General features: G+C 39.9%; 3 protein-coding genes across 3 annotated transcripts; 1 reads left to right on the top strand and 2 right to left on the bottom strand.

Annotated features, from left to right (window-relative positions):
• Positions 1–782: 782 nt before the first annotated feature.
• Positions 783–4,177, bottom strand: LOC124413381 (glucose dehydrogenase [FAD, quinone]-like). The gene is made up of 6 exons (XM_046893919.1): positions 3,761–4,177; positions 3,322–3,450; positions 2,687–3,243; positions 1,787–2,249; positions 1,316–1,686; positions 783–996 (listed from the first exon to the last, which is right to left on the bottom strand). Exons 1-6 carry the CDS (start codon positions 4,017–4,019, stop codon positions 868–870), a joined length of 1,908 nt encoding a protein of 635 aa, XP_046749875.1. The 5' UTR covers positions 4,020–4,177; the 3' UTR covers positions 783–867.
• Positions 4,178–9,711: 5,534 nt separating this feature from the next.
• Positions 9,712–13,187, top strand: LOC124415890 (ribosome biogenesis protein BOP1 homolog). Its single transcript, XM_046896590.1, has 8 exons — positions 9,712–9,953; positions 10,131–10,964; positions 11,058–11,736; positions 11,839–12,048; positions 12,140–12,417; positions 12,495–12,594; positions 12,685–12,880; positions 12,954–13,187. The coding sequence occupies exons 1-8, from the start codon at positions 9,825–9,827 to the stop codon at positions 13,105–13,107; spliced, it is 2,580 nt and encodes an 859-aa protein (XP_046752546.1). The 5' UTR covers positions 9,712–9,824; the 3' UTR covers positions 13,108–13,187.
• A 150-nt stretch (positions 13,188–13,337) lies between these two features.
• On the bottom strand, positions 13,338–16,703 carry LOC124415911 (tRNA (adenine(37)-N6)-methyltransferase). Its single transcript, XM_046896633.1, has 3 exons — positions 16,568–16,703; positions 16,045–16,371; positions 13,338–15,869 (listed from the first exon to the last, which is right to left on the bottom strand). The coding sequence occupies exons 1-3, from the start codon at positions 16,654–16,656 to the stop codon at positions 14,336–14,338; spliced, it is 1,950 nt and encodes a 649-aa protein (XP_046752589.1). The 5' UTR covers positions 16,657–16,703; the 3' UTR covers positions 13,338–14,335.
• Positions 16,704–24,225: the final 7,522 nt, after the last annotated feature.

Below are 24,225 nucleotides of genomic sequence, written 5' to 3'. Positions count from 1 at the left end.
AACGAACGGCATGTTTTCTCATGAAGAGATAAACGGCAGGAAAAAGAACAATAAGTTTATGTACTGAAGAAAACAAATATTTGTTTTAGAGGAAAAATCGCTCTGTATGTGATTCGTAATGTTGTACGCATTTTTATTACCCTCGATCTCAAATCATGGATTATAATGTGGTATTTCTGATGATCGTTACAAACATTTCTCCGAATTCCAAGCGGAACCCAAAAGCAGAGAAATCGCGATGTTACGCAGAAATATGGACCAATGGCGAATTCATTGACTTCCTCGTGTGGTTGAGTTGCGGTAAGCGTTAAACTACAGAGCGCAGGACCAAGAAAATGGAAACCCTAAAGAATGCTCTAAACTATAAAGTTGATAAGGTAAAACGGAAAACCTGAATGTACAAAAACAATGGGACTTAAGGAAGCTAATTCCATGCTATTTGAATTGAAATGTAAATCTGCAGTAAACATATGGCTTTGATTATAACCTTTTGTCTTATTTTTTTTCGTGCTAATAATGGTTGTGCAGAATAAATGGTTGTTATATTATTTTTCTTTCAAAGTAGCATTAGCATGGATTTGATTATTAACCACCTGCTCTACAAGGCGCATTATTGAAGAAACGACAATATTCTATTGAATCAGAAAGACAATGATTTGAATCATGATCACAGTGGCCGAAACATGTGGTCCTTTTATTCCGTGCATTAATGGTGGTATAGGATAAACGGTTTGTAATCTCATACACGTTGTTTATATTTTCAATCCTGAGTTACAAATCAATATTACACATTTTAGAATACATACAGTATCAATTTCTTCAAACAGTAACCTTTTCCTGTCACATTTATGTACCTGACTAATCACGCTAGTACATTTCGTAGGTAGGAGAAAATTCCATTCTTCGATCTTCTAACCGTTTGGAAGCCTTCTTGATGAAGTCTGCAGCTCGTTCCCCGATCATCATTGTTGGTGTGGCAGTATTCGCAGACACTATCTGTGAAGCAAGAATTGAAAGTACATTCCACCACTTATGAGTTGAAAAACATTTTCCAGTTACTACTGAAGCAATCCTCACTGAACAAAACCTCAACCTGGGTGTAAATTTGCACCCTCAACTTTTTTCTTATGGGAATTCAGCATTATCTATGAGTTGGGGGTGCGAATTTACATCAAAGTAGATATTTTTATAGCCTACCCTTTTTATTAGCTGAAGAAATTAAATTAATTTTATGAAGAGAGAGTTTCTTCCAATAATAAAAAGAGATGGTTATCATATGAGTGTGACGATTGAAGCATCTTGTCAGAAAACTCACTTCAGGCATGATGGAAGTATCTGCAACACGCAGTCCTTTGATGCCTCGCACTCGAAGCTTATGATCAACAACTGCCATTACGTCATGTTTGGGGCCCATTTTGCAGGTTCCACTTCCGTGAGGTAAGTCTATTCTACCATATCGTAGCATACACCTCCAGAAGTCGTGATTGCCATAAGTGTAATTACTGCAGGGTTCCAGGACTTGTATTGCTAACGTCAAATTGTAGGCTTTCATTGCTTCCGTACGGGTCAACTTGATAGCACTATTTACGGCTTCTATAAGAATATCAACATCACTGGGTTCGCTAAGCATGTTAGACCAGATCCGGGGATGTACTAAAGGATCGTTCGAAGCCAAACTGATTCGTCCTAAAACATCGGATAAGGGGATTAGTATTATTTGTCCTTTAATGCTGAAGAACCATTGCGAAACAACCATTTGCCTACTCGTTACACGGTATTCACGTACCTCTGCTTTTCGGATGCAGTAACACTGGTGCCAAGTCTACAGTGCGCTGCCTCGTGCTACGAAGAGCACCGACATCACCAGGTGCGCAGGAGGCATCGTAAGCAATGTTATATATTTGCATATCGGGAAAGTCAGGGGTTGATTTACTGGAAACTAGCTGACCGACTACCGCGGTTATTCCATGACTGGACAATGGGCCAGTCTGAGAGGCGAGGTACTCGGCAGCAGCTTCCCAATTGTTCTCGTAAGCGTTAGGCTCACTGACATTAAAAGGGAGCAAGACGAATGGGTGGTCGTGGTAGTTGCTGCCAACGCCAGGCAAATCCTTGACAACTTTGATGCCCATAGACACGAGGTGTTCCTTGGGCCCGATGCCAGAGAGAAGTAGAATGTGAGGCGACCTGATAGTTCCAGCGCTGAGAATCACTTCTTGCGATGTACGAACCGTCTTGAACTCACCATTCTGTATGAAATTATTGAATTTTATTCTCAATTGTTAATAACTATATAGCTATTGATAATTGTGTTAAAATGAAGGCCGCACAAAAGTTTATTAGACTTTTGCGTGGTTGTGACACTTGGATATGGCATGTATATGTATAGATATCGATGGCTGTTGTATGAGAAAAAAATTACGATCTTCTCTTTTCTTTGAAATAATTTTTTAACTAGTTTCTTGACTCTAGTGATAAAATTAGTCCACCGACCCCCAATTTTGATTTCAGATTTGTATTCAATCGGTGGTCATACGTGGGATGTAATGGATCTCAACCCCAACACAATATATCAGCCCAACGATGGTACCACATGAGAGCAATGACATAAGCGCACGTGGATGGAGACTTAGTACTTGAATATCTGCATGTAGGACATATAAGGTATGAGTAACATAATCATTACCTTAAAATACTCGACGCCGACTGCCTTCCTATTCTCGATTATTACTCTTGTGACGGTGGAGTTCAAGGAAATGTGTAGATTCTTATGGTTCCTGACGGGCCGTAGATACGATGCGGCGCTGCTACGTCTGACTCCATTTTTCATAGTGGCTTGTGCCATTCCGAAACCACTCACGACGTCTCCGTTAAAATCTTGACTAATACGGAATCCTGCCTCTTCCGCTGCTTTAAGCAGATAATCGGCAAAAGGAGGATGATAAGGAGGTCTCTCAACGGAAAGCGGACCCCCAGTGGCGTGCCAGAATCTTCCAACTCTATCGATTTCACCGTTATCCTCCGCCTTGAGAAAGAATGGTTTAACTTCGTCCCAAGTCCAGCCCTCATTACCCATAGCAGCCCAATTGTTGTAGTCCGTTGGATTGCCCCTCAAATATACCATCCCGTTGTGCACCGTACATCCACCGAGAACTCTTGCCGCGGCGTATTGACAGGAACCGTTGGATGAAAGACAGGCGTGAGTTTCGTTCGAAGTTTGGTATCCCCAGCTCAAATTGGAAGCTTGCACCAGACAGAGATTTGATTTATTTTTCTAACATAATTGTAAATTCAACTCGTCAGTATTTCTCTACGACCTACCAGCTACAGTTTCGGCGAAACTCGGAATTTGTGCAGCTGCAGGTTCGTCATCACCAGCTTCGAGAAGCAAGACTTTCCAATCGGAAATTTCGCTCAGTCTTGCGGCCACAACAGAACCTCCCGCACCACCTGAAGAAAGAAGATGTTTTGAACATCCTTCATATCCAGCACTTACCAATTTCTTGCTCAGTTCTCATGGCATTTTGTAACTTTGCAATGCATCAGGTACGATTTATGTGATCTGCCCAGTCTAAAAAATCTTGCAACTGTTCTCGGACACCCTAGTCAATGAAGAAATCCTTTTTGGGACTACCGACGGAAATAGGTATCAGTTTGAATATTCTAAGCAAGATCACGATGTTGTTTTTCAACGTTGTTAACGTGACTGGAATTTCTGATATAAGTTACTCACATCTGACTTCCATCGCTTAATACTTACCACCGACTACGATGAAGTTATACTCGGGATCTGGTACCTCGATGGGCGTCACGCGTTCGCATGCTCCTGATATTTTTTCGTTCTTCTGTATCAACGAGTCCAGGACAGACATGAACATCACGGAGTTAGGGTCACTGGTACTGCACATTTCTACTAGAGAAGGGCCTGGAAGTTGCCTCTCGTTACAGGTTTGTGCCAAAGTTAGGTGATGAGTCATCCTTACGGATAGCAATACGATAAGTTGCAACTTGATATACATCTTGAATATCAGCCGTTATTGACATGAATTATATCTTTCCCTGTCACCACGTTTTTCTGATTATCAACAATCAACTGGAATCACAGTCAACGTCGTAATTTCAGTTTTTCTGCGAAAACTCGCTTATCTTGTGATTCCCCGCAGTATTTCAAATTTATTAGATGAACTCTTGAAACGGAGTGAACATCATACCGTCGTTTTATATGTATCCTCTGACATACTGTTATTGTGGACGACCTGTATGATCATACAATATTGATATTAGTGCTCTGTTCGTGCCATATCGGTGTTTATTCAGACTTTTGCGGCTGGTATTAAAACATATACAGCATTAAAGACAGAGTGGATTTTCTCAAGTCTACTGCGGCAGCCGTGTTCTCTAAATGTTTAGTGTATAAATCTAATATTGTCTACGAACGGCATGTCTTCTCGTAAAGAAGTGAGCAGCTAGAGATTGTACATACGCTTAGATTGATTCTGACCTCTTGGAAATCCATAGTTATTTTGCGACACACGGTTCCTAATGACCACTGTTGGCACTGCCTGACGCACAGTGTTCCAAAACCATCCGGAAACCATTTCTTAAAGAGAAAATTAAAAAGAAAATTGAATTAACCCTGAAATAAAATTGGTTAGAAAATGGTCAAATTCTGACCTCAGATTCCCGAAAAAACTCACACGTAACAAAATTCCGGCTAAGACACTGAGGAGAAAAATGTGTGACTCGAAGGGTTAATTCAAACTGCCATTTTTTCGAAAATGACGTCGAGGTTTAGGAAAATGAAATATTTCTTTTAAGAAACGGCCTCCGATAATCTATTGCAAATTTTGTAACCATTTTGTTAAAGGAGAAAAAAAAACTTCCGATTTGCCGCAGACGGCCGTTCTCGAGCCATTTTTCGAACAATTTGGATCATCCAACGAGCGGAAAAATGAGGTGCGTTGTTGGAAGTGTTAACGGTGCTTATTCAAAACCGTGGATCATAAAATTACTCGGCATATCGAAGGGGTCAGAATGAATCGAAGCGTATGTACAACTTCAGCTGCTCACTTATTTATTTAAAGACATGCCGTTCGTGCACAATATTAGTTTTGTACACTAAACAGTCAGCGACACGGCTGACGCATTTGAGTTGAAAAATCCACTCTGTCAACAGTGATCAAATTAACAAACAAGTCATAAACTTGTTGAGTAAAACTATAATATAACAGAATTACAGGGTGGAGTGACAATGTACAGATAAGAGAATACAATCGACTGCACGCAAATCAGACGTTTAAGCATAAACAATCAAGCAAATTAAGTAATAATGCATTAACGATTTCATCTCACATAATTCATACCGTAAATAGTAAAATTTAGCAGATTCAGATTACTGTCGACATTCGAGATACTAAATTTAACAATACCGTAAGCTGGAATTTCCCAACTTAAATTTGTCAACATAAATTCATGCTTTATGATTACAGTCTAGACACTAATCATTTCGAGTATCGACTAATCTAAAATAAGCCAGATGTTTACATTTGAATAGTTCAAGTAATTACATAGTAAAGAATTTCGTCGGGAAGATCGTTCCACGCATGCGTAGCAGATGTCATCAAAGAGGCTTGATATGTGAAGGTTCCAGAAAAGGGCATCAGTACAAAGCACATGAGTGAGTGTTTTACTACTAATTGTAGGTCTCTGTGAGTGACGAGTGCATGAAGTGAACCTTTCTGGATATCTGGACAACGTGTGCGTTCCACCTTAGGTCAGCGGACAGATTAACACTCATTGTCAGATCCGCAGTGTCGTAAAGTCAGGTACAACAGAGTTGTTAATAGCGAAAGGAGGAACAGGAGCAGCCTTGGGGTGCCATAACTGAAGTAAATAAGAAGAGCTACCGAGGATGATAGCGTTTGTTTTAAACACATTGAGTTTTAGGGAGTTAGTCTTAAGAAGTGGAACCAAATATGTCTTCTTCGAGAACTCAGGAAAGGAGAGCAGGAGCTCAGCGATACGTTGATAATCGATGCAAGTTGAGGGACCATTGCCGCTAGTACATCTTTGAAATAGAAGAGCTGAATAGCATCTGGGCTCTGACCTCGCGACTATGATGCGAACAGACGAGCTGAGAATGGACCCAACTTGGGTGAGCATTTTTTGAGCAGAACGGATGGATGGACATAAGAGGTTGACGCATAAAAGAAATGGCTAATTGTCAGAAGGAAATTTGGAGTTGGTCTTGTCAAGCCCAGGCGTTTAAGTTCCAATCCAGATAGTCGAAGCATATGTGAAACTGCTCAGCTGGCGCTCCATAATATGATTCTTCATCGTATATTTTATTTCGTATTTAAAAGACTTCCGTGATGCATGAAATTGGTTGTATATAGGCGGGATCATTTCGTTTCTTGGCTGCCCAATACACTTTCTTACGCATTTTAATTTTTATATATTATATATTTACGAATCAATCAACTTGAATAACTAAATTAATAATCCCAATAAACTAAGCTACACAAAGTTAAAATATATCAGGTGAGGAAGTTTTGCCAATTTTTTTTTTTTCGTTGTCCAGACTCGCTCATCTCGTGAATCTCTACCGTAATATTTCAAATTTCATAGACCAACTCTTGAAATGGACCGACCTTCACCCTGTTGTTTCATTGTCTGACAACATAATGTTGTTCGTCGTGGCTTTTCTTACGATCTAATATTGATTTTATGACACTGTTGGTGTCGCATCGGTGCTTATTCAGGTCTTGCAACTGATAATAATGAATATACAACCCACTTGACGGAGTAGTTCTATCAAGTCAAATGTCGCCGTCGAGTCGACTGCAGGTATGTTTGACGTATAAAACTTATTGTGGACGAACGGCATGCTCTCATGAAAATAAATGAACGGCTGGAGATTAGACAGTAAGTTTATGTCCTGAAGAAAACAAATATTTGTTTTAGAGGAAAAATCGCTCTGTATGTGATTCGTAATGTTGTACACATTTTTATTACCCTCGATCTCAAATCATGGATTGTGACGTGGTATTTCTGATGGTCGTTACAAACATTAACAGTCTTAATCTGCCGCAACTCCCATTCTTTAATCCTAAGAACCAACCGCATCTTCTTTGATGAATTCTGCTACTCGCTCCCCGATCATCATTGACGTTGTCACAGTATCTCCAGAAACTGTCTGTAAACAAAGTTATAAGGGTGATTTTGACCGCTGAGGAGTGAAGAGGTATTTTCAAACCAGCAGTGAAGCAAGGACCAGCGTAAATGTTCTTATACGTTGATTTAAAAACATCGATAGTCATCTTCACGTTGTCACCTTTAAACCAATACCTAACTGCACAGTCAATTTTCAACTCTGACCACTTGAAGAACTAGATATTTTTATCGAGTTCAACATTTTGTTATTAAAAACTCACCTGAGGTATGACGGAAGCATCTGCGACGCGCAGTCCTTTGATGCCTCGCACTCGAAGCTTATGATCAACAACCGCCATTGCGTCATGCTGGAGGCCCATTTTGCAGGTTCCACTTCCGTAAGATAAGTCTATTCTACCATACCGTAGCATACACTTCCAGAACTCGTTATTGCCAAAAGTGTTATTACTGCAGGGTTCCAAGACTGATACTGCTAACGTCAAATTGTAGAGTCTCATTGCATCCGTATCCGTCAACTTGGTAATAACATTTATTCCTTCTAAAAGGATAGCAATATCACTGGGGTCGCTCAGGTCGTTAGACCAGATCAGAGGGTGTTGTAAAGAATCGATCGACCTCAATATGATTCGTCCTAAAACATCGGATAAGGGGATTAGTATTGTTTTTCCTTTAATGTTGAAGAACCATTGCGAAACAACCATGGGCCTCCTCTTTACACGGTATTCACGTACCTCTGCTCCTCGGACGCAGTAACACTAGTACCAACTGTACAGTGCGCTGCCCCGTGCTACGAAGAGCATCGATATCACCGAGTGCACAGGCGGCGTCGTAACCAACAAAATGTATTTGCATATCGGGATAGTCAGGGGTTGATTTACTGGAAACTAGCTGACCGACTACCGCGGTTATTCCATTACTGGACAATGGGCCAGTCTGAGAGGCGAGGTACTCAGCAGCAACTGCATGATTGTTGTCGTACTTATCAGTGTCATTGACAGTAAAGTTGAACCTCATAGACGGCTGGCCGCAGAAATTTCCGCCAACACCAGGCGAATCCTTGTTAACTGTGATGTTCATAGACTTGAGGTGTTCCTTGGGCCCGATGCCAGAGAGAAGTAGAATGTGAGGTGATCTGACAGTTCCAGCGCTGAGAATCACTTCGTGCGATGTACGAACCGTCTTGAACTCACCATTCTGTATGAAATTATTGAATTTTGTTCTCAATTATCAATGATCAAGGCTATTGATAATTCTGTTAAAATGAGGGCCGCACAAGCGGGTAGCGCTGAAGCTACAATCGGGGCATTATTTAGCTTCTGCTTTTGTCTAAGGGTCCAGTAAAACATTGCCAGATAGTTCAGTAGGTTCAGCAAATTACAAGTTCGTGTGTCGCCATCTTGGTTACGAAGAGTTGCAAGTGTTCAGGCTGCTGTACATATTAGGTTCTCGAGAAAAAATATAAGTTTTGTTATTACAATCAATTATGTGTATTTAAATAACTTTTTGTATCATTCAATTTAATTCGTGCACGTAACGCAGCGTCTGACACAAAATATGATGTGGATACACAACCTTATTTATTATTATCGCTGCAAAAAGTAAATGTAGACTTCTCACAACTGTCTAAATATATTATCACCCCGAATTAATTATAATGGCCAGTTTATTGATCTGAAAAGCGGGAAAAAGTAGCGGAAGATTGTCAGGTTGAATTAAAAAACTCCTCTTAATTTCAGAATTATTGATTGAAACTCGGATGTTGTTAGGAAATAGCCCGTAGGACAAACAAATACTAGGGCAACGAAATGGTGAATCAGTCGTATTATTGTTATTGATTTATAGTTTTATGAGAAAATGTAAACATTATATTACCTACATTATTTGTAATATGAATGACAAAAAATGTTTTTATATACATATTTTATATACGTTTTTCTCCCTCTTCACACTCATCATTTGTCGAATAGCGACACGTTATATTCGGTAGAGCGTCTGTCGCCCACGTAAATAATTCTTCGAGTGTGCGATTAGAAGACTAGCTCTAGCAATTCTCGTTGTATGAAAAAAAAACTATTGTAAAAATTTTTAAATTAAAAATACTATAAGTTCAGCCAAATCAAAAATGCGTCGGTGAGAAAGGTGTTCAGTTTGTACAAGAAAGTCCCACGTAAGAAAAAATCACTGTGTATACAGTTTGTAGTTTCTTATACAAATATTTATTGCAATCTTTGATTTAAAGTTAAGGATACACAGGGTTACCTAAGACTATCGCTCTATAGGCTACCAATGTATTGTATGTATTAAAAATGCTTGAAAATGGAAAACTCTGAGGAGATTGATTCAGAGATTTTCACAATTTCTTGGAGTTTAAAAAAATTAGTATCATACTTATGAAACGCTCTAAGGAGAGTTTAAACTTTATAGTATCTGTATCCGGACGTCGATTGCGTATAGTTCAGTACTATGAAAATGAGCTGTTATCGTGGTTTTCACTGCTGGTTTGAAATGTAAATTGAGATATCGATTGCGGGAAGTTTGCGTATCGCAAGTCGAACTATCGGAGTGCACAAACGAAACACGTGTCCTGCATAACCTCAAAAAACAACGCGGTTGCCCAAAGCGGCTGTCTTTGAATTTGCCCGTACGTAGTGATGGGTGCCCCGAAAAAAGCAGGTAAGCGAAAGCAGAGCCCAATCATTCCGAAAAAATCAAATGAAGAAGAAGGAAGAGTAGATAGTGTCGAAGAACTTGAAGACGATGATGACTTGGACGAGAATTCGGTAAGATGAATATTCGAACTATTTAAAGATGTATTAAACATCCTAGGTTAGGTTGAGTTGGATCAGCTTTGAGCTCCAGTAAAAAAATTAAATCTGTAATAGTAACGTAGATACTATTGTCATCACTGTTTCTCTTTGGCAATTTGTTGTACATTACGTGACACTCTGTGTATCCAGGATTTAGGATCGGAGGACTTTCTAGCCACCGATCAACTTGACGGGGACGATGACAGCACTGACGATGAAGTCGAAGGGGATAATGATGTCGTCGATTCTGATACTGAGAAAGATCCAATTGTTTTTGGCTCTGATAATGAAGATGAAGAACTAGAATTTGAATCTGACTCTGAAGAGTACGAAGAGGATGATGGTGATTCTGTGAACGACGAAGATGAAGACGAAGAAGATTCAGAAGCAGAGAGTGATGGGTCTCTCAATTCTGAAAATAAAGTCAGTTCAGAATCTGGAAACGAGGAGTCAGATGAAGAAGTTCGGCAGCCCAAATCAAATAACAAATCTTTAGTAAAGTCTAATAAGGAAAGCAGTGAAAGTAAGAAGCCAGCCAGAAATGTAAACAAAAATGTAGTAAAATTGAGCAATCGTTGTGAGAAAAACTCTGAGAATGGTGTAAAGCAGAATAAATCAAGTATTGTGAATAGTAGTCGCAATGCAAGTGACCCAGCAGTAGAAAAACAGATCAGTAATGTTGACGAGTATGAACAAGACAGTTCAGATGAGGAAGATATTCGAAACACTGTCGGAAATATCCCCTTGCAATGGTACAACGAATATCCTCACATTGGGTACGACTGGGATGGTAAAAAAATTTTAAAACCAGAGAAAGGAGATCAGCTGGACAACTTCTTGAAGAGAATGGAGGACCCAGATTTTTGGAGAACTGTGAAAGATCCCATGACGGGGCAAGACGTAGTACTCAGCGAAGCTGACATCGAGCTCATAACGAGAATCCAGAAGCAAAAGATACCTGATGCTAAATTTGACGAGTACACGGTAAGTTATTTGTTCCTTAACGGATTCTATTCAACGCTTTCATAATATCTCTGAAATTTGTTTTGAAATTTTATTTCTCCATTACTTCTACAGCCGTGGGTCGAGTGGTTCACGTCTGAAGTGATGAAAACGCCATTGCGCAAATTCCCAGAGCACAAACGATCATTCTTGCCTTCAAAGTCGGAAGCAAAGAAAGTTTCCAAGCTAGTTCATGCTCTGAAAATGGGTTGGATAAAGTCAACAGTTGAGATGGAGAAGGAAAAACAGAAGAACAAGGAAAACAAAGATTTTTACATGCTGTGGCAGTCGGACGATCAGGCTGAGGAGATGCGGAGGATTCACAAGCACATACCGGCACCAAAGAGGCATTTGCCTGGTCACGCAGAGAGCTATAATCCTCCGCCAGAGTATCTCTTTGACAAAAAAGAAATGAAGGAATGGAATAAGCTGAAGTCCACGCCATGGAAAAGGAAGCTTCACTTCATTCCACAAAAGTTTAATTCACTTCGTGAAGTTCCCGCTTATTCAAGATACATCAAAGAGCGGTTTCAGAGATGTTTGGACTTGTATCTTTGCCCGAGAGCTTTGAAAATGAGGCTTACCATTGACCCAGCCAGCTTGGTTCCACAGCTTCCTAGTCCTCAAGATTTACAACCATTCCCCACTACCGTGTCAATGGTATTTAAGGGGCACACTGACATGATAAGATCCTTCACTGCTGAAGCTAAAGGCCAGTATATCGCTTCCGGAGGAGACGATATGACGCTTAAAAGTGAGTTATTCTGCCGAAACTTTTTCATTTCAGTTCAATTGTGATAAAAAATTATGGAAAAAATTTGAAACGGCGAGATAATGACTGACAACATGTTTTCAGTATGGGAAATTGCAACTGGCAGATGTGTGAACACAATTCCTTGTGGAGGCATTGTGAGAAGTGTCGCATGGTGCCCAAATCAAGCAATTTCGCTAATAGCCGTTGCTGCAGATCAGAAAGTTTTATTAGTCAACCCTGGAGTAGGAGACCACTTAATCACAAGCAAAACGGACCAGCTTCTAGAAATCATACCTCAAAGCGATGCAATAGGTAATAAGATTGTTGGACAATAATATATGACTAAAACCGAAGCTAGGAAACTACTTGGGAATGTACTAAAGCCTTTTTATTTGTATTTCAGTGAATGAAAGGGTGAGGGCGGCAGTTCAGTGGGAACAGGCTGAAGGTGAAAATTGGCGAAATGGTATTCGAGTAATATTGAATCACTTTAAAGTTGTGAAGCAGGTGACTTGGCATGCCAGGGGTGACTATTTAGCCACTGTTATGCCCGATGGACAGAACAGGTCTGTTCTAATAAATCAGTTGTCAAAGAGGCGTTCGCAATTGCCATTCAGCAAGTCCAAGGGACTGGTGCAATGTGTTTTGTTCCATCCCATAAGACCATTTTTATTTGTCGCGGTAAGTTGCCATATATATTTTCGTGCTTGTGATTATTAAGTTACTTTGCCAATTGAGTAATTTACACAAATTTTCAGACACAACGGAATGTTAGAGTTTATGACTTGGTTAAACAGGAGATGGTCAAGAAACTGCTATCAAATTCTATGTGGATATCGACAATGGCAATACATCCTGGTAATCAATACAGTTTCATAGTTTTCTTGGCAACTTGTATGAATTTCAAAATTAAAAATTCTTCTCTTATTGAATCGGTCGTTTGTGCAGGTGGTGACAACATCTTAGTAGGCACATATGATAGAAAGATGCTCTGGTTCGATCTGGATTTAAGTACGAAGCCCTATCAAACTTTGCGATTGCATGGAACAGCCGTACGTGGTGTGGCGTTCCACAAGCGTTATCCACTGTTTGCCTCTGGAGCTGATGACAAAGGTCTGATTGTATCGCACGGGATGGTGTACAAGTAAGTAAATCGGTTAGGTGTTTTTATTGAGTTACAAGAAACAACTTCTGACACTTTTTTTTGTTCTTTACAGCGACCTTCTTCAAAACCCACTGATTGTACCGCTGAAAAGACTGTGCAATCATGAGACTTACAACGATTTTGGTATTCTAGATGTCATGTTTCATCCAATTCAACCTTGGGTATTTTCGGCTGGCGCAGATGCAACTATTCTTTTGTACACGTAGTTTAATTACGCATATAATATACAAGTTGTTTCAACTTGTGGCCGCGTCATTATGTTATAATAAACATATTTTACTACATTCATCTGCTACTTGCATTTTCTGGAAATCGACGGTTTACCCAAATTTCCTCATTATATGTTTGATGTTATGAATTCCTAAAAATTGAGGTGGATATGGAGTGAATGGATCAGTAACTGTATGTATTTGATATATACTTGTATCATTGTAAAATGTTATTTATTTCTGAAGCCATTTGTTTGGCGCATTGTTAAAAACGGATTAACGTTTTCTACAAAAGCTTGATATTACTATATTAAACTATTGATCATTTGAGATTATTTTTAGACGTGCATTAATCATATATTCATTACGGAAAACATTTTTGCCACTTTTTTCAACGTTGCGACCTGTGCATTATTACTAAACTTTAAGATTATCTTATCTACTGATTAAGTAGATACAAAAGAATAACGTGCAAACACATTAAAGTAAACCTATAGGAACTTTGGCTCGTAATTAATTGCAGAAATTACTTCATAGTTGCCTGTATAATATAATAGATAATATACGTATATATACCAGGGTTTCATATATAAAATAAAATTTTGAAGGTAATAGGTTACACTTAAAAAAATCATGATAGAATTTGACTGAAAATTGACATAATATCACCTCGAACTATCGAACGAGTACTTTTTTAACGTAAACTTTGATGAAATACAAAAACGTAATATTAAAATGCAGTCCCCTGTATGTAAGTAACATCATAGAAGGAAAATATTTTTCATATTTTCCTGGTAACACATAATAAAACAACATATAATCTATTGATAGAAAATTCAAGTTGTTTAATATATTCGGGACTTATTCTGCGTGCAAAGTAGAATTTGATCTACGACTGCAATTCTAAGCACACTTATTTCTTCATTAAACAAATCACCGCATATATCCGATTCATTATAGCATATTTCTTTCGTGAAAAAACTCATGGCGTTAATTCAAACTGATATTTGATTGATTTCTTTCGTTATAATGGACAGCTGTGAATGTTACGGTATTTTTTTTTTGACGTTCTAGTACATCAAGTACAATAATTTTCAAATTGGACTACAATGCCCGCACACAGCGATACATTCACTATTCAACATTAGCAGGGCTTGTGTATTCATAGCTAAAACTAAAGAGCAGCACAAACGTTACAAACTGTGCATCATAAATATAAAAGCTATTACGTAAGGGGGGAATGCCCTAAACACTGCCACTCTGGCTCTCCACATTCGCACATCCTGCCAGCATGACGGATTTGAAAAACTGTAACAATATGTCTGTTATCGTCAAATCTACAACTGATATGTAATTCGTGAATTAAAAACGTGTAAAACTGATTGGCCCACCGTTGCCTCAAGTAAACCGATCTAGGGTCTTGACATAAAACATTTTCTATAGCATGTTTTTGCTGGTCTGCTTTGTCTCCTAGAATTTCGTTCAACTGTACTAAAGCTCGTTCATTAAATGTTACAGTTAACGCCGATACACACGGTCTCGATATCCAATCTGGTATCCTTACATTAGAAGAATTTTCTTCCTGCCCCAAGTTCATGTGGCCTCTACTTTCGATTCTGATGTTCTGACCATTTCCAACATTCTGAGAAACTGCGGATCCTGCTACACCTTGTATATTTGACAAAGTTTGCGACGTGAAACCTTCCTCCCCATCAGGCGCTTCTCGAATACCCATTCGAATCGGAGAATTATCAAGCCTCGAATTCGCTGCACGCAGGTCAATTAAATCTAAGTCAGTACTTATTCCATCCGCACCGTCTAGCAGCCTAGTATTTCTTGATATTTGATCACTGGGATTGTTGACCTCCACATTTCTCGAATTGAACGACATTGTTCTATTAGCTTGAGGATTGAGGTCAATATGTTGTATATTATACACTGTATTTTCATTGTGCAATTCTAAAGCTCTGGGCATGATTCCACCATTCCGGGAAGTATGTGTAGAATTTTGCATAGAGTCTACAGTATTTTGTAGAGAAATTTCTGGACTTAATAATTCTCGTTCGTCAAATGAACCCAGGTCCGTATTTAACCCGTTAGACATCTCTCTGTTCCCATCCAAGTTGCCGGTACCAAGTGTGACGCTTCTACTATTATCAAATCCTGTAACAATATCTAAATTCCTATCAACTGGTCGGTGACAGTTTCTAGCTTCTAAATAGTTGCTAAATTCCGAGTGTCCGTCAAACTCTTCCGCCTGTAATCTGAGGGCGATTTCCTCATCTCTAGAAATATCTATGCCATGAGCTGCACCGTCAGTACTAGTATAATACGATTCGTGTAACGTAGTTCTCATGCCATTGCTCGGTTCAGATGCGACAAGACTTTGCACGCTCAATCGTTCACTTGAATCAAAGTTCAGATTTGTCCTTTCATCAATATTACCCCGTGATTCTCTATCTGGCAAACCACTTCCCTCCAATTCTCTACTGCTGTACTTTTCAACATACAACGGGTTGTCGTACTGCGGTATATAAGGTTTGATGTCCAACACTGGGGTTTGGTCTACCATATCTACGCCCTCAAAGAGAATAGTGCAATTCACTATTTTTATGATTTTAACAAGGCTCAGGCCTATCGGACAAGGTCGATGCGGTGATCTGGTTGAAAACACTCCGGTTCGAATTCCATTCAGTCTAGGTGGTGCTACTTTAGCACGTACATGAGTTGACTCGTTCCTATGAAAGTGGAAGAGTATCCTGAAGAGAAAAATCACAGAAATTATAAAATATGTATGAGAGACATACCAGCTCCTTTAAATGTTTTGAAACTGCCCTAACCATTTTTAAAAGTGTTAATAACTTCTTTTTTTTTTTTGTAGTAAACCATTAATTGATACCAAAATCATTGAAGTAATGTTTCAACAATCCTTACCACATATGTGAGAAGTCTTTAAGGCCGTCTAAGGCATGTTCAGGATTGGTAAAGATAGAATTGAAGAGTGTTAATTTTCCTGGTGCTTTGTCGCATATTCCAGGTTGTCGAGGGGTTCCTCGTTTGTTTGGAAACCATGTTGACACGACTCCAATGGGCTTCAACTTGAGACTCTCGTCTACTTCGTTGCTCGTGCTTGGCAGGAGTGTTTTTGAAATGTCTGGATTTGACATGAACGCCTTTTTCTCTGCTGTGCGTGATCCGACGAGGCGTTTGATGCTCTCGACGTCTTTATCATGGACGTAACGGAGATTACGTATCTGTTGCCTGAAATATTACGGAGACGAATTCGGATTTTCAGTTCTATTGGAAATTCATCAACTTGTTATTTGCGTAAGTCGATATCGGTGGCTTTCTTGGTTATGTTATGTTATACACGTTATGGACCAGAATACGCAGCTTTCGGCCGTCCGCGTTTGATTGTCAATAAAAGGGAGAAGAGCAACGAGGGACGAATTCCTACCTTAAATTGTTTATCTCTTTTCTCGCGGTACTCAACTGCGCCAGCAAGCATTTTGCGTCGACATCGGAATTTTGACATTTCCCTTCCATGATCGGAGTCTGAGATGGTCGGGAAGAGAGCGAACAGCTGTTCTTAATCACGAACGATAAGCATAGACATGATAAGGCTGGATTTTCACGAGCGTCACATTTACGCAACGGCAACTTGACGCGGCAGCACCGCGCCGTCGGCAAGAGAAGTCGCTCATCAAAATGGGTACCGTTGGACGCAGCGGCAAAATGCTGCGCGTATATAGAAACGATAGAAACCGACACCGTTGACTCCGACATGGTTAGGTCAATGGATCTCATTTATATTTTTATTCAAAGAATTTAAAACCTAGGATTATTAATTGGAACTATGGCTAAATGGAAAAAATAAAGAAACAACGTGAAATAGCTGACGGCATTTTGGGACTAATATGCGCAATCGATTCGTCTTGCAAAATTATGTCGATATAGTGCATCAGATAATTGTTTCCAGCATTTTTTGGAGTCTTGAAAATTTTCACTAAAAATCCAAATTAGCCTTACTTTTTTCGAGCCGGAAATCTTTCGTCTCCGAATCCATTCGCATGATCTTTTCTAGACGAATTCGACCCCCAGGAACCCAGAAAAGACATCAAAATTTGCGTAGGCCCAGCGGCAAAGAAGATACGGAAAAAACTTTTCGCTTCTTGGACCTAACTCTTTATCCGTTGCTCGAAGCATATTCTTATTCTTATTCAAAATCTCTCGAATTTTCCAAAAGAGTTAACCTTACCTCGTTCACGATTTTTTTAGTAGAAATCTTTTCATCTCTGAGAATCAATTCATACGACTATTCCTAAGCTAATCGAATCTCAAGGATTCCAAAAAAGGCGTTTAAATCGTCGTGGCACCAACGACTGACAAAATCCGAAAAAATATTGACACATAAAATTATTTATGCATTTCAATCTAGGTTACATAAAATAAAGACGATACAATATCGTATATGATATATCGTATTCTGCAGAAGTGCGGTGCGTTTGTACGTAGGCCTGAACTCAAACTACACTTACTAACTACGACAATGAATATCTGATATCATATTTATCATATTCTGCTTGAAATAATGTATATTGCACTCGTTTATCCTATTATGATATTCAAACTTATTATGTCATTTTCATTCATATTTTTGCATTTCGTTTAGTCCTTCACTTTATACTACCAAATTCCTTATTGAATTACTATAAACAACAATTAATATACGCAACTTATTAAATTACTATACACACTGGAACCGTAACACTTGTAATAGAATTAAGGCATATTGAATAAACAGCTGAAACTTGCTACTAGCATGAATTTGTAATTTTTCTGTCCCACCTTTTTAAAAACTCTGTGCAAATTTCATCTGTCTTGGCAGAAGCTCCTGATGCATTCATGAAGATGAATTTGTCCGTTTGGAACCGATCTGGAGAATTCTTTTTGTAATGATTGGAACAAAGCGGAAAAGACATCTAAAATGACGTTGAACTAACAGGTGGGAAAATGTTAGGACACTTCCTCGTTTTTCGGTTGCCACTCCTCATTAGATGCTCATAGCCAGATCCGGATGGGGCTAGGTCGATTTCCCTCGCAACATTACGTCGGAATAGTGCTTCAAAAAATTATTCGCAGCACTTTTTAAAGTCGTCGGAATTTTCGACAGAAATCCAAAGATGTTAGCCTTACTTTTTTGATAAATTTTTGAGCCGAAAATTTCTCGACTCGGAATCGATTCGTATGACCCTTATTAGACTAATACGACCCCCAGGAACTCAGAAAACACATGGAAAATAACGTGGGAACAACAGCAGAGAAATGACAACGAAAATCTGCAGTTTTCCGGCTGTAACTTTTCAGGCGTTGCTCGCTGCGTATTGGGACTGCGCCTAGTCGATTCCTTGCGCAAAATTACGTCGGAATAGGGTCTCAAAAAATTAAGCGCAGCACTTTTCAAAGACGTCGAAATTTTCGCCAAAAATCCAAAGGGGTTAGCCTTACTTTTTTGATGAATTTTTGAGTTGGAAATTTCTCGGCTCGGAATCGATTCGTATGGCCCTTTTAAGACTAATTCAACCCACAGGAACTCATAAAACACATGTAAAATAACGTGGGACCAACAGCAGAGAAATGACAACGAAAATCTGCAGTTATTTGGCGGTAACTTTTCAGGCGTTGCTCGCAGCGTATTGGGACTGCGCTCAGTCGATTCCTCTCGCAAAATGACGTCGGAACAGAGTCTCGGAAAATTCATCGCAGCACTTTTCAAAGTCGTCAATATTTTCGCCATAAATCCAAAGGGGTTAGCTTTCCTTTTTTTATGAATTTTTAAGTCTGAAATTTCTCGGCTCGGATTCGATTCGTATGACCCTTTTTAGACTAATTCGACCCTCAGGAACTCAGAAAACACATGGAAAATAACGTGCGACCAACATCAGAGAAATGACAACGAAAATCTGCAGTTATTTGGCTGTAACTTTTCAGGCGTTGCTCGCAGCGTATTGAGACTGCGCTCAGTCGATTCCTCTCGCATAATGACGTCGGAATAGGGTCTCAAAAAATTAAGCGCAGCAGTTTTCGAAGACGTCGAAATTTTCGCCAAAAATCTAAAGTGGTTAGCCTTACTTTTTTGATAAATTTTTGAGTCGAAAATTTCTCGGCTCGGAATCGATTCGTATGACCCTTTTGAGACTAATTCGACCCTCAGGAACTCAGAATAGAGGTAAAAAATAACGTGGGACCAACAGCAGAGAAATGACAACGAAAATCTGCAGTTCTTTGGCTGTAACTTTTCAGGCGTTGCTCGCAGCGTATTGGGACTGCGCTTAATCGATTTCTCTCGCAAAAATACGTCGGAATAGTGCCTTACAGAATTAATTGCAGCACTTTTTGATGACGTCGAAATTTTTGCCAAAAATCCAAAGGGGTTAGCCTTACTTTCTGGTGAATTTTTGAGCTGAAAATTTCTCGGCTTGAAATCGATTCGTATGACCCTTCCCAGACTAATTCGACCCCCAGGAACTCAGAAAAGAGGTGAAAAATAACGTGAGACCAACAGCAGAGAAATGACGACGAAAATCTGCAGTTTTTTGGCTGTAACTTTTCGAGCGTTGCTCGCAGCGTATTAGGACTGCGCTTAATCGATTTCTCTCGCAAAATGACGTCGGAATAGTGCCTTACAGAATTAATTGCAGCACTTTTCGATGACGTCGAAATTTTCGCTAAAAATCCAAAGGGGTTAGCCTTACTTTTTGGTAAATTTTTGAGCTGAAAATTTCTCGGCTTGAAATCGATTCGTATGACCCTTCCTGGACTAATTCGACCCCCAGGAACTCAGAAAAGGGGTGAAAAATAACGTGGGACCAACAGCAGAGAAATGACGACGATAATATGCAGTTTTTTGGCTGTAACTTTTCAGGCGTTGCTCGCAGCGTATTGGGACTGCGCTGAATCGATTTCTCTCGCAAAAATACGTCGGAATAGTGCCTCACAAAATTAATTGCAGCACTTTTCGATGACGTCGGAATTTCCGCCAAAAATCCAAAGGGGTTAGCCTTACTTTTTGGTGAATTTTTGAGCTGAAAATTTCTCGGCTCGAAATCGATTCGTATGACCCTTTCTAGACTAATTCGACCCCCAGGAACTCAGAAAAGAGGTAAAAAATAACGTGGGACCAACATCAGAGAAATGACGACGAAAATCTGCAGTTTTTTGGCTGTAACTTTTCAGGCGTTGCTCGCAGCGTATTGGGACTGCGCTGAATCGATTTCTCTCGCAAAAATACGTCGGAATAGTGCCTCACGAAATTAATTAGAGCACTTTTTGATAACGTCGAAATTTCCGCCAAAAATCCAAAGGGGTTAGCCTTACTTTTTGGTGAATTTTTGAGCTGAAAATTTCTCGGCTTGGAATCGATTCGTATGACCCTTTCTAGAATAATTCGACCCCCAGGAACTCAGAAAAGAGGTGAAAAATAACGTGGGACCAACAGCAGAGAAATGACAACGAAAATCTGCAGTTTTTTGGCTGTAACTTTTCAGGCGTTGCTCGCAGCGTATTGGGACTGCGCTCAGTCGATTCCTCTCGCAAAATGACGTCGGAATAGGGTCTCGAAAAATTCATCGCAGCACTTTTCAAAGTCGTCGAAATTTTCGCCAAAAATCCAAAGGGGTTAGCCTTCCTTTTTTCATGAATTTTTGAGTCGAAAATTTCTCGGCTCGGAATCGATTCGTATGACCCTTTTTAGACTAATTCGACCCTCAGGAACTCAGAAAACACATGGAAAATAACGTGGGACCAACAGCAGAGAAATGACAACGAAAATCTGCAGTTATTTGGCTGTAACTTTTCAGGCGTTGCTCGCAGCGTATTGGGACTGCGCTTAATCAATTTCTCTCGCAAAAATACGTTGGAATAGTGCCTTACAGAATTAATTGCAGCACTTTTCGATGACGTCAAAATTTTCGCCAAAAATCCAAAGGGGTTAGCCTTACTTTTTGGTGAATTTTTGAGCCGAAAATTTCTCGGCTTGAAATCGATTCGTATGACCTTTTCTAGACTAATTCGACCCCTAGGAACTCAGAAAAGAGGTGAAAAATAACGTGGGACCAACAGCAGAGAAATGACGACGAAAATATGCAGTTTTTTGGCTGTAACTTTTCAGGCGTTGCTCGCAGCGTATTGGGACTGCGGTGAAACGATTCCTCTCGCAAAAATACGTCGGAATAGTGCCTCACAAAATTAATTGCAGCACTTTTTGATGACGTCGAAATATCCGCCAAAAATCCAAAGGGGTTAGCCTTACTTTTTGGTGAATTTTCGAGCTGAAAATTTTTCGGCTTGAAATCGATTCGTATGACCCTTTCCAGACGAATTCGACCCCCAGGAACTCAGAAAAAAGGTGAAAAATAACGTGGGACCAACAGCAGAGAAATGACGACGATAATATGCAGTTATTTGGCTGTAACTTTTCAGGCGTTGCTCGCAGCGTATTGGGACTGCGCTTAATCGATTTCTCTCGCAAAAATACGTCGGAATAGTGCCTTACAGAATTAATTGCAGCACTTTTCGATGACGTCAAAATTTCCGCCAAAAATCCAAAGGGGTTAGCCTTACTTTCTGGTGAATTTTTGAGCTGAAAATTTCTCGGCTTGAAATCGATTCGTATGACCCTTTCCAGACTAATTCGACCCCCAGGAACTCAGAAAAGAGGTGATAAATAACATGGGACCAACAGCAGAGAAATGACGACGAAAATATGCAGTTTTTTCGCTGTAACTTTTCAGGCGTTACTCGCAGCGTATTGGGACTGCGCTGAATCGATTTCTCTCGCAAAAATACGTCGGAATAGTGCCTCACAAAATTAATTGCAGCACTTTTCGATGACGTCGAAATTTCCGCCAAAAATCCAAAGGGGTTAGCCTTACTTTTTGGTGAATTTTTGAGCTGAAAATTTCTCGGCTTGAAATCGATTCGTATGACCCTTTCTAGACTAATTCGACCCTCAGGAACTTAGAAAAGAGGTGAAAAATAACGTGGGACCAACATCAGAGAAATGACGACAAAAATCTGCAGTTTTTTGGCTGTAACTTTTCAGGCGTTGCTCGCAGCGTATTGGGACTGCGCTTAATCGATTTCTCTCGCAAAAATACGTCGGAATAGTGCCTTACAGAATTAATTGCAGCACTTTTCGATGACGTCGAAATTTCCGCCAAAAATCCAAAGGGGTTAGCCTTACTTTCTGGTGAATTTTTGAGCTGAAAATTTCTCGGCTTGAAATCAATTCGTATGACCCTTCCCAGACTAATTCGACCCCCAGGAACTCAGAAAAGAGGTAAAAAATAACGTGGGACCAACAGCAGAGAAATGACAACGAAAATCTGCAGTTTTTTGGCTGTAACTTTTCAGGCGTTGCTCGCAGCGTATTGGGACTGCGCTCAGTCGATTCCTCTCGCAAAATGACGTCGGAATAGGGTCTCGAAAAATTCACCGCAGCACTTTTCAAAGTCGTCGAAATTTTCGCCAAAAATCCAAAGGGGTTAGCCTTTCTTTTTTCATGAATTTTTGAGTCGAAAATTTCTCGGCTCGGAATCGATTCGTATGACCCTTTACAGACTAATTCGACCCTCAGGAACTCAGAAAACACATGGAAAATAACGTGGGACCAACAGCAGAGAAATGACAACGAAAATCTGCAGTTATTTGGCTGTAACTTTTCAGGCGTTGCTCGCAGCGTATCGGGACTGCGCTTAATCGATTTCTCTCGCAAAAATACGTTGGAATAGTGCCTTACAGAATTAATTGCAGCACTTTTCGATGACGTCAAAATTTTCGCCAAAAATCCAAAGGGGTTAGCCTTACTTTTTGGTGAATTTTTGAGCTGAAAATTTCTCGGCTTGAAATCGATTCGTATGACCTTTTCTAGACTAATACGACCCCCAGGAACTCAGAAAAGAGGTGAAAAATAACGTGGGACCAACAGCAGAGAAATGACGACGAAAATATGCAGTTTTTTGGCTGTAACTTTTCAGGCGTTGCTCGCAGCGTATTGGGACTGCGCTGAATCGATTTCTCTCGCAAAAATACGTCGAAATAGTGCCTCACAAAATTAATTGCAGCACTTTTTGATGACGTCGAAATTTCCGCCAAACACCAAAGGGGTTAGCCTTACTTTTTGGTGAATTTTTGAGCTGAAAATTTCTCGGCTTGAAATCGATTCGTATGACCCTTTCTAGACTAATTCGACCCCCAGGAACTCAGAGAAGAGGTGAAAAATAACGTGGGACCAACAGCAGAGAAATGACGACGATAATATGCAGTTTTTTGGCTGTAACTTTTCAGGCGTTGCTCGCAGCGTATTGGGACTGCGCTTAATCGATTTCTCTCGCAAAAATACGTCGGAATAGTGCCTTACAGAATTAATTGCAGCACTTTTCGATGACGTCGAAATTTCCGCCAAAAATCCAAAGGGGTTAGCCTTACTTTCTGGTGAATTTTTGAGCTGAAAATTTCTCGGCTTGAAATCGATTCGTATGACCCTTCCCAGACTAATTCGAGCCCCAGGAACTCAGAAAAGAGGTAAAAAATAACGTGGGACCACCAGCAGAGAAATGAAAACGAAAATCTGCAGTTTTTTGGCTGTAACTTTTCAGGCGTTGCTCGCAGCGTATTGGGACTGCGCTTAGTCGATTCCTCTCGCAAAATGACGTCGGAATAGGGTCTCGAAAAATTCATCGCAGCACTTTTCAAAGTCGTCGAAATTTTCGCCAAAAATCCAAAGGGGTTAGCCTTCCTTTTTTCATCAATTTTTGAGTCGAAAATTTCTCGGCTCGGAATCGATTCGTATGACCCTTTTTAGACTAATTCGACCCTCAGGAACTCAGAAAACACATGGAAAATAACGTGGGACCAACAGCAGAGAAATGACAACGAAAATCTGCAGTTATTTGGCTGTAACTTTTCAGGCGTTGCTCGCAGCGTATTGGGACTGCGCTTAATCGATTTCTCTCGCAAAAATACGTTGGAATAGTGCCTTACTGAATTAATTGCAGCACTTTTCGATGACGTCAAAATTTTCGCCAAAAATCCAAAGGGGTTAGCCTTACTTTT

Source organism: Diprion similis, chromosome 2, assembly GCF_021155765.1.
Source record: "Diprion similis isolate iyDipSimi1 chromosome 2, iyDipSimi1.1, whole genome shotgun sequence".
NCBI classification, from domain to species: domain Eukaryota; kingdom Metazoa; phylum Arthropoda; class Insecta; order Hymenoptera; family Diprionidae; genus Diprion; species Diprion similis.
Note: the sequence above shows the minus strand (reverse complement) of the source record. Positions and strands in the feature narration are given on the sequence as shown.